General features: G+C 37.2%; 1 protein-coding gene and 1 non-coding gene across 2 annotated transcripts; one reads left to right on the top strand and one right to left on the bottom strand.

The window, feature by feature from the left end:
• Positions 1-3719: 3719 nt before the first annotated feature.
• CUNH2orf66 (chromosome unknown C2orf66 homolog) lies at positions 3720-7357 on the bottom strand. Its single transcript, XM_023535982.1, has 4 exons — positions 7044-7357; positions 6749-6881; positions 5456-5654; positions 3720-4040 (listed from the first exon to the last, which is right to left on the bottom strand). The coding sequence occupies exons 1-3, from the start codon at positions 7124-7126 to the stop codon at positions 5475-5477; spliced, it is 396 nt and encodes a 131-aa protein (XP_023391750.1). The 5' UTR covers positions 7127-7357; the 3' UTR covers positions 3720-4040; positions 5456-5474.
• A 5161-nt stretch (positions 7358-12518) lies between these two features.
• LOC111745134 lies at positions 12519-12637 on the top strand. The gene has a single exon (XR_002782514.1). It is a non-coding gene; the product is annotated as a 5S ribosomal RNA (ribosomal RNA).

Genomic DNA, 12637 nt, shown 5'->3' with positions numbered 1-12637 from the left:
AATATTTGTGTAAATTAATTTGGTTTTGGCTGTAGTAATTTTTTTTTTAATTGAACCAATTTCACCTACGACAGAAAGCTAAAGTCTTCCCCCAATTTATGGTCTAAATCTCATCTCCAATCAATAGCATCATCACTTTTCCCTTCTTCCACAAATCCTCAAACACCCTTTCCTCGGGCTCCTTCTTAGTCTGTCAATAAGTTTATCTGGACTTGATGTCCCACCTCTAACTCCCACCCAAGTTTTCTTCTCTTCTTAACAGTCAAATGCTTCATATGATTACCATACACTGTTGCCCTTTTACTATGAGCCCGGTCTTATGCATATTGCATATATGTCTCAAATAATTCTTAAAAATGGATGTTGTTATTTCTAATTGCAAGGATCCACATCTAATTAGTAGTAGAGACAGGATTTGAACCCTGGTCTATCTGTCTCCAAATCCCATGTTTGGAATTACTGTGATATACTGCTTCCCTTCCATGGAACTATTCTTCACCTCCTACATGCTCCTGTAGTTTGTATTTTACCTTGTATTATAACTATTTCTCTGCTGTCCTTCTCTAGAGACACGCGCTGTCAACATCTTGAGAACAGCACTACCTGATGCATCTTTGTGAACTCTCTATGGCCTAGTAATCTGTGTTCAAAACATATTTATGACTTAAATTGGATGGAATTGAAAGTGCCTTAGGAATGGTCAAAGGAGTTGAGGTGTGGGGAATACAGTTCAATATGCAACTAAGGTTAGAGACGAGTTACAGGGAGCCTATTATCTGGCCATTTGTGCCTCTTTATAGATGAAGATATAGATTCACGTTGTGGAGAATAGAGAGCAGGAAGCAAGAGGTGGAAAGATAGTTTCTCTGCTATGGAACACCTTTATTCTTTACAGGTCAGAATGCAGCAACATAACTTGAAATTGTAATCATTCTGTTTTTCTTTTCTCTACTTTCCTGTACGTGATTTGTCCCCTGGTGAGTCAGAGGCATCCACATTACCTTGAGATGAAGTGAAATTGTTATAGCAGTAATGAAAATAGCAAGAAGAAACTTTTTAGACTTTCAGACTCATTTTTGAGAATCAAAATTGAATGTCTTAAGAAAGTAGAACATTGAATTTGTGTCCTGACAATAGAATTAAGAATACAGAAGAAAAAGATGACTCCATCCTTCCTCCTTATTAAGCAAAGGAGCTAGAATGGAGTGTGACCCTTCTGGGAAGATAATTTTTCCATGGTTCTCCCACTTTTCTATAAAAGTTTATGACGGCTTTCATTCTGAGCTATCTTTTCAAGGATGTCTGTAGAACAAAGAGTTTTGAAAGATGAGATATTGTCTCCCTCTGGGGCAGAGGGCATATTTGTTTTCTGGCAAGTATAATAAAGATAATGTTTCTCTGTGGGGCAAAAGTTGAGCTTGTTTGTTAGTAAGCCCCTTTAAGAATGAGTTTCCTAAGTTCAGGATTCTTCAGCTGTGGCACAAACCCACTTGTACACAGCATACACTCTGACCCAGCTCCACCTAGCCCCATGATACTTGAGAGATAAGGAGAACAAAGGTGAATGTTAAAACTGGTGCTGCCTGTTGCACCATGAGTAACCAAGTCTGTTGCTTCAGGCCCAAGAGTCTCATGTGTCTGCCAGGATCGGTGAAACTGTAGCAGACAGCATGTAGCTTGCAAGTAGGGTAAAACCTCATACCTTTAACAGTTCTTTGCCAGCATTGATCTGGGATAGGAGACAATAGAACATGTCCTGGGGATGGGGAATGGGGTACTCATCAAAGAGTCAGTATTGAGAGGCTGTTGATGTAAGAAATGTCCAAATCTGGAGAGAATTTTTATGAGTTTATTATAAGCCAAACTGATCACATGTTCAGGGGAGCAAGATCTCAAATGCTCTAGAGAAAAACAGTTTTGCAGCTTCTTTTATGCATTTGGAATTAGGGGGGAGCATAAAGAAGATTACATGGAGGTGGGAAAAGGCAAAGAGGAGAGTGGATCACAGGATAGTTAACAGGATTCTGTGCTCTTGTGAGGGTTTGTTACTGGTTTCTTTCAAAGATGTGTTAACTTCGATGCACAGAAACAATAGACAGGGCTTGCTTAAGGCAAAGATGAACCTTTTACTAAAGAAGTTATAAGCCTGGGGCGTGACTATTCACCATAACCTGACCAGTTGGGAATTTGTGACCAGAAACCTCTGTGAGGTTATTTTCCATAGAGCCTTCTCCACTTTTTTTTTCATCCACAAGGCTGTCAGAGGCCTATACAGAGAAGTGACCATGGACCCCTCGAGAGCCTAGATCGCCTGCAGAACATTTATTTCCATTGAAGGAAACACTATACTTCTACTCTTTTCTTATCAATGGTTCTCAGCCATAAACAAAATCATTTCCCCAATGGGCTTTTAGATATGTGCGTAGGGAAGTTTTGGTTGTCAGAATAAAAGAGCAAGAAACTACTAACATATAGTGTCTGGGGACAAGGTATGCTAAATTGTCACACAACAGGGAAGACTTGTCCTTTCCCAACTGCCAATAGCATCACCATTAAGAAACTCTAGTCAGTGTGGAGATAGCTACCTTCCAATTGTGAAAAATCTCCAGAAGCATGACCTTGCCCTGAGACTTTGCAATCTCATAGCTAAAAGTCTGTGTGGATGCCCCTTCTTTTCAAAGGCCCTGAAACTGATAAGCATTCCTTTTGTGGAGGTCTTGACACCTAGAGCACGGAGCAGTAGAGAGAAAAGGAAAACCAGTCACTGGTTCTTGAGCAGAACTGAACAGTGGTGAAATACTCCCTACCACTCTATCATTTATCTGAATAGGCAATATTTTTATGAGAAATAGCTCATCAATAATAACATGTATTTTCAATGGTAAAAAAAATTCTTGACATTAACTAGAATCAACTTCCACTACTGTGTGAATAATAGCAGAATAGCATGCATTTACTTCAATTTAACAATTATTTATTGAACACTTGCTACATACTAGGCATTGTGTTAGGTGCTGGAAAAATAAAAATGGCTTACAAAGACCTCACGACCCTCCAGGGAAAACTGACACATGTACAATTAATTACAAGAGAACATACTAAACCAGACACAGAATCTGTTCTTGCAAAAAATATGTTATTCTTGATATTCAGTTTCTACCATCCTCCAAAAAAAGTCACAGAAAACTAATTTGGAATGTACAGACCAGTGTTATTAGAACACAGATGTTTGCTTCTAGGACAATATTTCTTTTGCAGGAATCACAAAGAAAATGATGCAGCTCTCCATAAAACTATAGGAAGAGCAGTTATTCCAAATGAGAATAATTCAGCCCAAGTGAGGAGGGAAGGGAGAAGGTTGGTTGTGACTCACACCAGTTTCTACTCTCCCTTCTTGAGGAGGTTGTGCATGGGAGAGCCAGAGCTGAGGCCTGGCTTGGATACTTGGTGTAGCACAATGTCCATCTCTGAAAATAGTGGCAGAGAGCATCTTCCAGGGACTCCAGCAACTCCTAGAATCCCATGTTTCTTTGCTTTCTATTTCAACTTAATTGTGTATATTTATCACTTATCTTCCTTTATATGAAATTAAGACTGCAGTCTTCCAATAGCATATGTTTAAAATGAGAATGCATCTTCTTTCTATGAAAAAGGCAAATTTTGAACTAAAGTAAACAAGAACAGTATCCTTTTCAAATAAAAATATTGATTGGTAAAAGGTAAATACACATAAGACAAACTTAAAAGAAACATGTAATTGAGAAGATCATCCTTTCTTTTGACTTCATGGTGTTTTTGTAACTCTTGCAGATATGTACGGTGCTCTACATTGATATTTATGGTTATAGAATGGAAAAAACACCAAAAATAAGTACATAAGTCGCCTATGTCTCAAGAGTCAATCTATTTATATGTAAGTCTAGAAATGTAGAATAAAATCATTGCAAATTGACAAAAGTGGAGGAGGGGAAGTTTACCATGACCATGATTTAGTTTTTCTAGTAAGAGTCTTCATCTGTAGTTTTAAAGTAGCCAGACACCTGAAAGAACAAGAAAATGTTATAATGACATAGAAAATGAAGACTGTACAGTTAACACAAAGACTCAAATATCAACATATTTCTACAAAAACTCTTTTTGTCTTCATTTTCTAATCAGTTATTTTAGGAAAAGAGAGCTTGTAATTATGAAATATTCTCCAAATCAGAAGCTTTGCTTATTTCACAAAGTTGAATAATTCCCATCATATTTCACCACCAACAACTGGGTGCTTTCTCTGTTTCCTGCCTTCAAACATTATCTCGTTCCATGCTCACATGAAAGTATATATTTGATATTTTCTCTGATACTTTTTATGAGTTAGAGATTAGTATCTGCAATTTATAGATGAAGAAACTAAGGCTTGCAAGCAAATTGTCTGCAAGACTGTCTCAGACTAAAGCAGGTACTGTGTATCCATAACTATTTTCTGTTTTAGTGTCTGATTGCCTAAAGTTTAAATGTGAAAGGTAGTCGAGGAAACACTTTATGAATATCTTCTGTTTCTCTATTTTATGTTCTCATTGTAGGACAGTTTTCAAGTGCATATGCCACATGATAAGTTGTATTTTCTTTTTAGAATAACATCATTATTTTTAAAAAATCACATTTAAAAGAACTGATCAAAATCCTTTCGCATGCACAATAAAGTGCAACAGTGGTATGCTTCCTCGCAATTTCATTCCTACTCTTGTGGAAGAATGGGAGTACATTTTAATTATGATTCAGTTTCCTTTATTATTTGGCTGAACAAAAAGCTAATAGACTAGAATCATAATGTATTTTTCTGGAATGCACCATTAACACCTGTTTTTTTTAAGGGTGGGCATATATTTGCTAGGAATGCTAAAGTAATAATAAAACTCAAATCTTAAGTATAAATAAATTTAGACTATTTTTCCTATGAAAAATTTCCTTTTTACTAATATTTTACCTTTTTTTTTTCCCTGTAGGTGAGGAAGTTCAAGCTCAAATATATGCTTATTATTTTTTCCTAAAAAGAACTGTTATTTTAACTTCACTTCCTATTTCATTCAACTGCACAATTTGACATATCTTTTTATATATGATTTTCCATATAACTTAGCTATATGACCTGGTCTGGAAAAAAAGGGTATAGATAAAAGTATGTGGTATTCTATTATATTTAATAATCTTATTAAGAGTGATAATTCTATTTTAATATATCTCTTCCCAGAAAACTATGATTAAAAAAATTATAAATGTCATTTCTTTTTAAAACCAGACCAAGAAATATCTAAACCAAATCCAAATATTACCAGTGATATGCATCTTCTGATGTAAGCACTTATTTCTATGAGAAAATAACATCATTTTACAAATAATATTTTCAAAATCTCTTTATGACTGAGTTGTATGTTTGGACAGATCCTGGGAATAAAGGGATAACTTTTACCTGCTCTCAGAAGAAACATTCAGCCTTTGAAGTAATTGGGAAAGGAGTTTTTCTGCTCTTCATAATCTGCAAATGCAGAGGCAATAAATTCTGATTGGAAAGAGAGAGGTCTGGGATTCTCGTTCATGGAGAAAGTACTTGGAAACTTTTTAAGATCAAGACCTCTTCCCTTAAAATACGCCTGAAGGGTTCTGAAAAACTGAAGAAAGAAAATATTCGATTGCCATATATAAATTAAACACCAAAAATACTCAAAAATGGATATTTTCCCCCCTCTCTTTTTTTCCCCTGGATTGACTTTAGGGCTTATCTAGGAGGCAAGAGGTGGAAAACTGGGAAACAGAAGGACAGCTTTGGCTACTCCTTCCCCTCCCCCTGCTCTGTCCTCCGCTTGGCTTCTTTCCAACATTTCAACCCTAAGCAAGATTATTCACCATTCTTGGTGGAAATAGAGAGAGGAATATCAACTATTTAACAGCACCACAGAGAGTTCATTGTAAACCACCTCTGAGTAGCAACGTCAGAGAGTAAATTGAACTACACAGTGATGAGAGTTGGTGCCTCCACTCTGACTAAAAATAAGATTCAGTCGTTGTCTTCTGAAATAGTTTCTTTTCAGACATGTGTTTTTCAGCTTCCCTTTAGGAAATGAATACACAGAAGCTGTGCAAAGGGCTATTTGTTTTTACCCTATATTGTTATATTCCACATCGTTTTCTTTAGGAAAACTGTATTTTGAAATAGTAATGTCAGCATGTTTATTGTACTTGGCATATTTTTTAAAAGAGCATTTTTATACATAGCTCATATTGTGTTTCTTAGATAATTTTATGTTGAAAATAATGCCTGGTAAATTGATAAGAAGGCAGGTCATCTTTCAGTTTTTGCAGTTGAGCTTTGCAAGTGTTGGTTATCTGAGAATCTGTTTTATTATCAGTTCAATCTAAACTGTGCAAAAAGCAATTCTGTTACGCTCTTGATTTTGTGTATTAGAAATCGAGGCTGTAAAGTCAATGTGTATAAGATCATTTACAAATGTAATGTGCTGTGTGTATACAAGATCATTTCTAAATATAAATTTGTTTCTCTGTACAGAAACAAATGTAAATTGGCCAGAGAAACAATGGGATGCCAGCTACTAGGCGAGCAAAACTCTCACCTGGTCCTCCCGGGGAATCTTCTCAGCCCTTGGGAGCCCCTGTGCACTGTGCTCTAGTGGAGTGCATTGTGCAGAAATCCAGAGTGGTGCCAACTTCACCCTGCAGCCCAGCATGCCCCAGTGTATGTTCTCACCAGATCTCGGTTTCTAGGGTTGTTTAGTGGCTTCCATTTCTCTTTGTTTCTCAGTGTGGCTCCATGCACAGGTCCAAGTATCACCAGAGCAACACACAGCAGCAGGAACATTGTGGGCATGGTGAGAACGAAGCTGAGTGAAAGGAAGGATCAGAGAAATGTAGATGGTCGGTGGGGGCAGGCGGGGTGGTGGGTGGGAAGAGACATAGAAGAGATGGGAGGACAAAAGCAAAAAAGAGAAAGAAGAAACATTTTTAAAGGGAGTCAAGGAAAAAGAAATAGTATATTGGTTCACCTGAATTTTGTAGCCTTCTTTTTTCTAAGTTCACTTGCAAATGAGACCTCCAAAATCCAGTTGATGAGCTTAAAGGAGTCCATGATGATGAGAACATTATACAATGATAAGCAAAGTCATTATGAATACAACCTACAAAGTCTGAGTATGCCTTTTCAGTCTTGAAAAAGTACACTTTGTTACCGTCAAAGAAAATGAAATTCTTAAACAAAAAATTAAAAAGCACCCAAAACCAATCTTAAATTACTCATAAGTGTTGACAGCAGTCTCAAAAAAAAGAAAGAGAAAGAAAGAAAGAAAGAAAGAAAGAAAGAAAGAAAGAAAGAAAGAAAGAAAGAAAAGAAAAGAAAAGAGAAGAAAAGAGAAGAAAAGAAAAGAAAAGAAAAAAGAAAAGAAAAGAAAAGAAAGGAAGGAAGGAAGGAAGAAAAAAAGCCAAACTGAGAAATGAACCTTACACACATGTCTGAGACAGATGCACACCACACTAGCATAAGTAAAGATTGTCTCCCACCCCAAGGTGTGAAATGAAAACAAAGCACATATTAAGGGCTAATAAAGCTTACCAGGAGTTGGGCTTGGGCTGGCCTTGCCTACAATCCACAAGGGGATTCATGGCTACTTATAACCACTGGCTTGTCTGCAGTGGGAGTCATTGACGTGAGCAGAGGGAGTTCAAAAATAATGATTCCATTTTCATCAGCACAAAGATCTTTGAGAATCTCATCTTCAAGCATTCTCAGGGGTAACCAATTTGTCTTATAAATATAGCAACCACTAAACTTTTTTACGTGGATTTTATAAACACACAAGGCACTTCCGCACAGCAAAGTGGCTTTCTCCTTTTCTCCTTTTAGGAGAAGGCACACACAGCAGCTGGGCATATGATGATGAGTATCCCAATCTAATAGAAAGCTCTCCTGGATATATCAGCTTTTGAAATTAATGGCAGTTTTTGAACAGGAAATTCTATTGCAAGAGATAAAATTGCTCTTTAAATGTCAGATTAGAACTGAATAGATGGAAAGGACAGAAAGGTGGTACATCAAGCTCTAGAGAAGTTCAGCTGTGAAGAGAGAGGTCCGGGAAGGAGAAGGCAGTAGGTAACTGGAAGAGGAAGTAGAGTAAAGAGGAAATAGTGTCCTCACTGTTTTTGATGTGAGAGACTTGGGTCTGTTTAAACATCAGTGGTTAAGTGAGTAAATAAATACCCTGGAATTTCATTACATCAACTCTCCTTAAAAAACTCCTGGACTTTGAAGTTAAAGCACTCAATAATGTTGAAGTAGTAAATTGTTAATTAGATTACAGTAGTCACTACACTGTATGCTCCTTAGAAAATGCTCACCCTTACATTTCTAGCATCAAGCATGTTGAGCCCAATCCATAAATAATGCACTTTATAATTGGGAAAGACTAAATAAATTAGAATAGATTTTCATAGCTATTTATCTATGAATAACTTCTAACTTTAGTTCCATTTGTATAAAAACATAGCTCATTTGTTCTCCTTTATAAGAGCTCCCCATTTAAGAAATATTTATTTTCCTAAAGGAGCAATGGACTAAAGGTAATATTTACATTTTATCATTATGTTCACTAAGACCGAAGTTTCCTTGATTTTTAAAATAAATTATACATTTAAATAAAATAATTCTTTTTAGTATATGTGCTGCTGAAGCGAGCACAAAAACAATTGTTTTTTATTTCTTTGTTTCTTAACCTTAAACCTTTGTTTTGAAGAGCAGAATGTATTACTGATAAAGCTGATGATGACATTTTCTTCAGAATGTATCAACACAATACTAAGTAGATAATTTGCAATCATTTGGTCGATAAGTATGATCAAATGGAGGAAAAAAACTTTAGGATTATTCAGGTTCCTAAACCATTATTTTCTGGTCTAAGTTACCCCGTTTGGCCTCTTTATTAAACGGAGCATTTGCAAAAGTAGCAGTTGAGATATTCCAGGCAAAAAGGCTCTTCCAAACCCAGAGGCATCTGAATGAAGGTCTGCTAGCATTTCTCAATTAGAAATTGAGAAGAAAATAGAGTACTTGGCCCAGAGCTACACACATAAAAGAAATCCAATAGATATGTGTTGATCAAATCACTAACTTAATTAGATTATAAATTCAAACATAATGGTAAGGAAGAGGAAAGGACACTAAATGAAAAGGATACTGTGGGAAGCAGGGAGAAAATTTTAAAACGTTCACTGTTGGACTGTATAACCTTTTAAAATCCTTCCTGTCTCTACTGGGGGTTGGGGGTAGGGGGTGGGAAGAGTTGACATAGCTATTAATGTATCACGAACAGGGACAAGAATTTCATCTCCTTTTTCTTTCCTCTGGTCTGAGTCAGGGAAAGGAAAAATTATTGTTTATAGACTGATTCCTGAGTGACAATGAGAATTTCAAAGATAATAGAACAGTCGCTCATGTGATTAATGGAGTAAGCCAGACACCTTAAGATCATAGCAGTCATAACTGCTTTTTATGGCAGTGGGCAGATTTCAGTTTGAAAGTACACCAAAGAGAAGAGGCGAGAAGAGAAATAAGCCTCTTGCCACACAGAGAACAGAAGCAAAGAGCTGTGGGCCAGGGGACCATAGTGACTACGGTGGGTAAAAGAGAAGTTCACCCTCATAGCCTGGGGCCACGTAAAGCTTCCAGATCCAGTGAGAACCTGGAGGTGAGGGAAGGCCCAGAAACCACTGAAATTAAATCTCTCTCCTCATCTCCCATTTGGATAGAGGCTCATAGACAAAGTTGGTTTAAAAAAGAAACAAAAACCCATGACCATTTGTCCCATTTGGCAGTATCAACACAGTGTTAGTAATCTGATTGTTTAAAGTTGACCCTTATAATTCTCTCGTCATTCACTATGTATCCTCTGTTTTGTTTTCAAAATGTTAAAGGGGTATATTAAAAAGGAAAGATCTTCCTCTGTTTAAAACATGTTACAGCTGTTTTGCCTCTTAGAGTATGAGGCAATTCTAGAAGCCAGGACCTGTAAAGGAAGACAGGGCTAAGCAGGGTGGCCACCTTCCTTCAGAGTGTTTGCTCTCAAGCCCAGCCTGACCTCATGGCCTCTGCTTTTGTTAGGTATTCCTTATCATCAACTGGGACTTGGAAGCAGCTGTCCTTTCTCCCATGGTCCCTCCTTTGGTCCATCTTCCTCCCTACTACCAGCCTTCCCAAAACACAATGGCATAATCTGGGCTAGTCAGAGAGGGAAAGAGAGGGATTGCATATCTTTCAATCCTGCTCAACTTCGAGCTATATCTCCTACAACTAAGATGGAATACAGGCAACAAAAAGTAAAAATCATGATAATCATGCTTGATTTGAAGCCAGCTCTGAGAAACAGAGCAACAAAAATGACACCAACAACAAAGGACATCCAGATTCGCCCAGTGGCTGAGATATAAACCGAACTCTCTCGACTTGGTTTAGAGATCTAGGTTACCAATTCAGTGTCATCTCAGGCCATATTAGTGTCTCCAAAGTCATACTAAAGGAGTAAAGAGTTGTTCCCAAAATGTAAAAGGCTAAATCATTTCTTAGGTCTTTCAAACAGCATTTCAGCAGGCAGTCTGCTTTTGTAGCAGAGAACCTGAGGTGGCCTGTAACACCTTTGGCTTTGCAACTGACCCTGAAGCAGAGACAACAGAAAAACAGGGTTATACTGATGGGGAAGAGTGTACTAGCACCACACCTGCGTCTAGTGGCTTCTTGATGCCCATGAGTCTAAACTCTCGACCTGGATGTAAAGGTCTTCAAATGACACATTTGCTCCAACCCTACCATTGAGGCCACTTTACCTCTTCAGTGAACACCGCTCACCCTTATACCTCAGTGCCATTGAACTTGCTGTTGCTTCTGCCTGAAATGCCTTCTTGAACCCTTGTGTGCCCTCAGAAATTCTCCCTGTTCTTCCAAGCTCACCTCAAATGTCACTTCTTCTGAGAAAACAAACAAACATTTAATCACTACAATAGCTCTTACCTTGTTGAATAAGGATGACACATTTTCTTCCACATGTCTCATTGTTTACAAGAAGAGCTTCTTGAAATTGGCTCCTTGTCTTTTTTATCATTGATTCTTCAGAGCTGAGCATACTGCTTGGCATAAAGTAGGCAAGCATATCACAAATGTTTATGGAATTAATAATTCTCTAGGTAAAATTTGAGCTTAGATTCTTACAATGTTCTTTTGAAATTTGAGCCTTGTTGCATTTCTATTTTGCATACAAACCAGTAGAGATTGGGAGGAATATGTCACTTTCACAACCACACACACCTCTCTATTTAAATTATTCTGGAGTTGAGCCCACAAGCCAAAAAATGTGAGTAACTATCAGAAGCTGGAAAGGGAGTGTTGCCCTGCCCACACTTTGAGTCAGAAGTCTGGAGGTCAGACTTCTGACCTCCAGAACTGAGAGAAAATAAATTTCTCTCATTTTAAGCCACCCCTTTTTTTTTTTTTTTGTAATTTGTTACCTTAGTGACAGGAAATTAATACAAGGAGTGTAAAGGTGGCAGGCCAATCATGAAGGAGGAAGATCCATAACTCAACCACAACTGCGTTGGCTTCTCCTGAATATACTGCAGTGTGGACAGACCTGAAGTTGGATCTAAATTCTTTATTCCTTTTTCAGGAAGGAATTAAATCTAAATTCTTTATTCCTTTTTCTTCTGTCATTCAATTCACAATGCAAAATAGATTTGAGTTGAAATGTCTATTATGAACCTGAAGATTTATGTGAGTCAAACTATACTTTAAAATGTCTTTTTGATACAAGAGAAGTGAGAAAAGTTTCCATCTTAGACTATTAAATTAGATAGAACCTCAGCCATGAGTCACATAATTTTGTAATGAACCACATATTTTAACACATTAATAAAATTATTTAAGTACCTGGAAGAAACACCATTTAAAAAATATTACCTAAATTTCTAGGTGCATATTTTGTATGATAAAGAGAGTAGTTTCAGAGAAGGAAAAAATCGAGAACAATTCAAATGGGCATTTCTTTGGCTATTTGGGGCATAATGGGCAAATGATTCTCTTTCTTAATGTTATTCATCAATTGTGAGCTCTGAAATAGAGCCAATGAGCTTTCATCCTAGAAAGAAAAAAAAAAATCAAAGAACCCCTGTCCCCAAACCAAAAGCATCCCCCCCAACATTTATGGTTTGTTCCTAGTATCATGAGAGCTCTTTAGTATTCTAGGTGCATAAAATGTTATCCAATTATTTTAAATAAAATAGAATAAACAGCAGACCTTTACCTTCTCCCTTCAAAAGTGCATTCTGTAAGTCAGGCCCTGGGAAAATCCTCAAGAAACCTCAGTGGCAGAGATGACTTTATCTAATCCTCCAACAATAATAGGCTCCCAAGTAGCGTGGGGACAATCTAGGTTTCTGCTAAAAATATTACTTGCTGACTTACATTTTTAAAAATTCCATTTTTAGTCTATGGCCATGCTACCCTGAACAAGCCCAATCCCATCTGATTTTGGAAGCTAAGCAGGGTCAGGCCTGGCTAGTACTTGGATGGGAGACCACCTAGGAAGACCAGGTGCTGTAGGCA

Source organism: Pteropus vampyrus, unplaced genomic scaffold (genome assembly GCF_000151845.1).
Source record: "Pteropus vampyrus isolate Shadow unplaced genomic scaffold, Pvam_2.0 Scaffold146, whole genome shotgun sequence".
Lineage (NCBI taxonomy): Eukaryota > Metazoa > Chordata > Mammalia > Chiroptera > Pteropodidae > Pteropus > Pteropus vampyrus.
The sequence above is the reverse complement of the archived record's forward strand: the minus strand, read 5'-3'. Positions and strand labels throughout refer to the sequence as shown.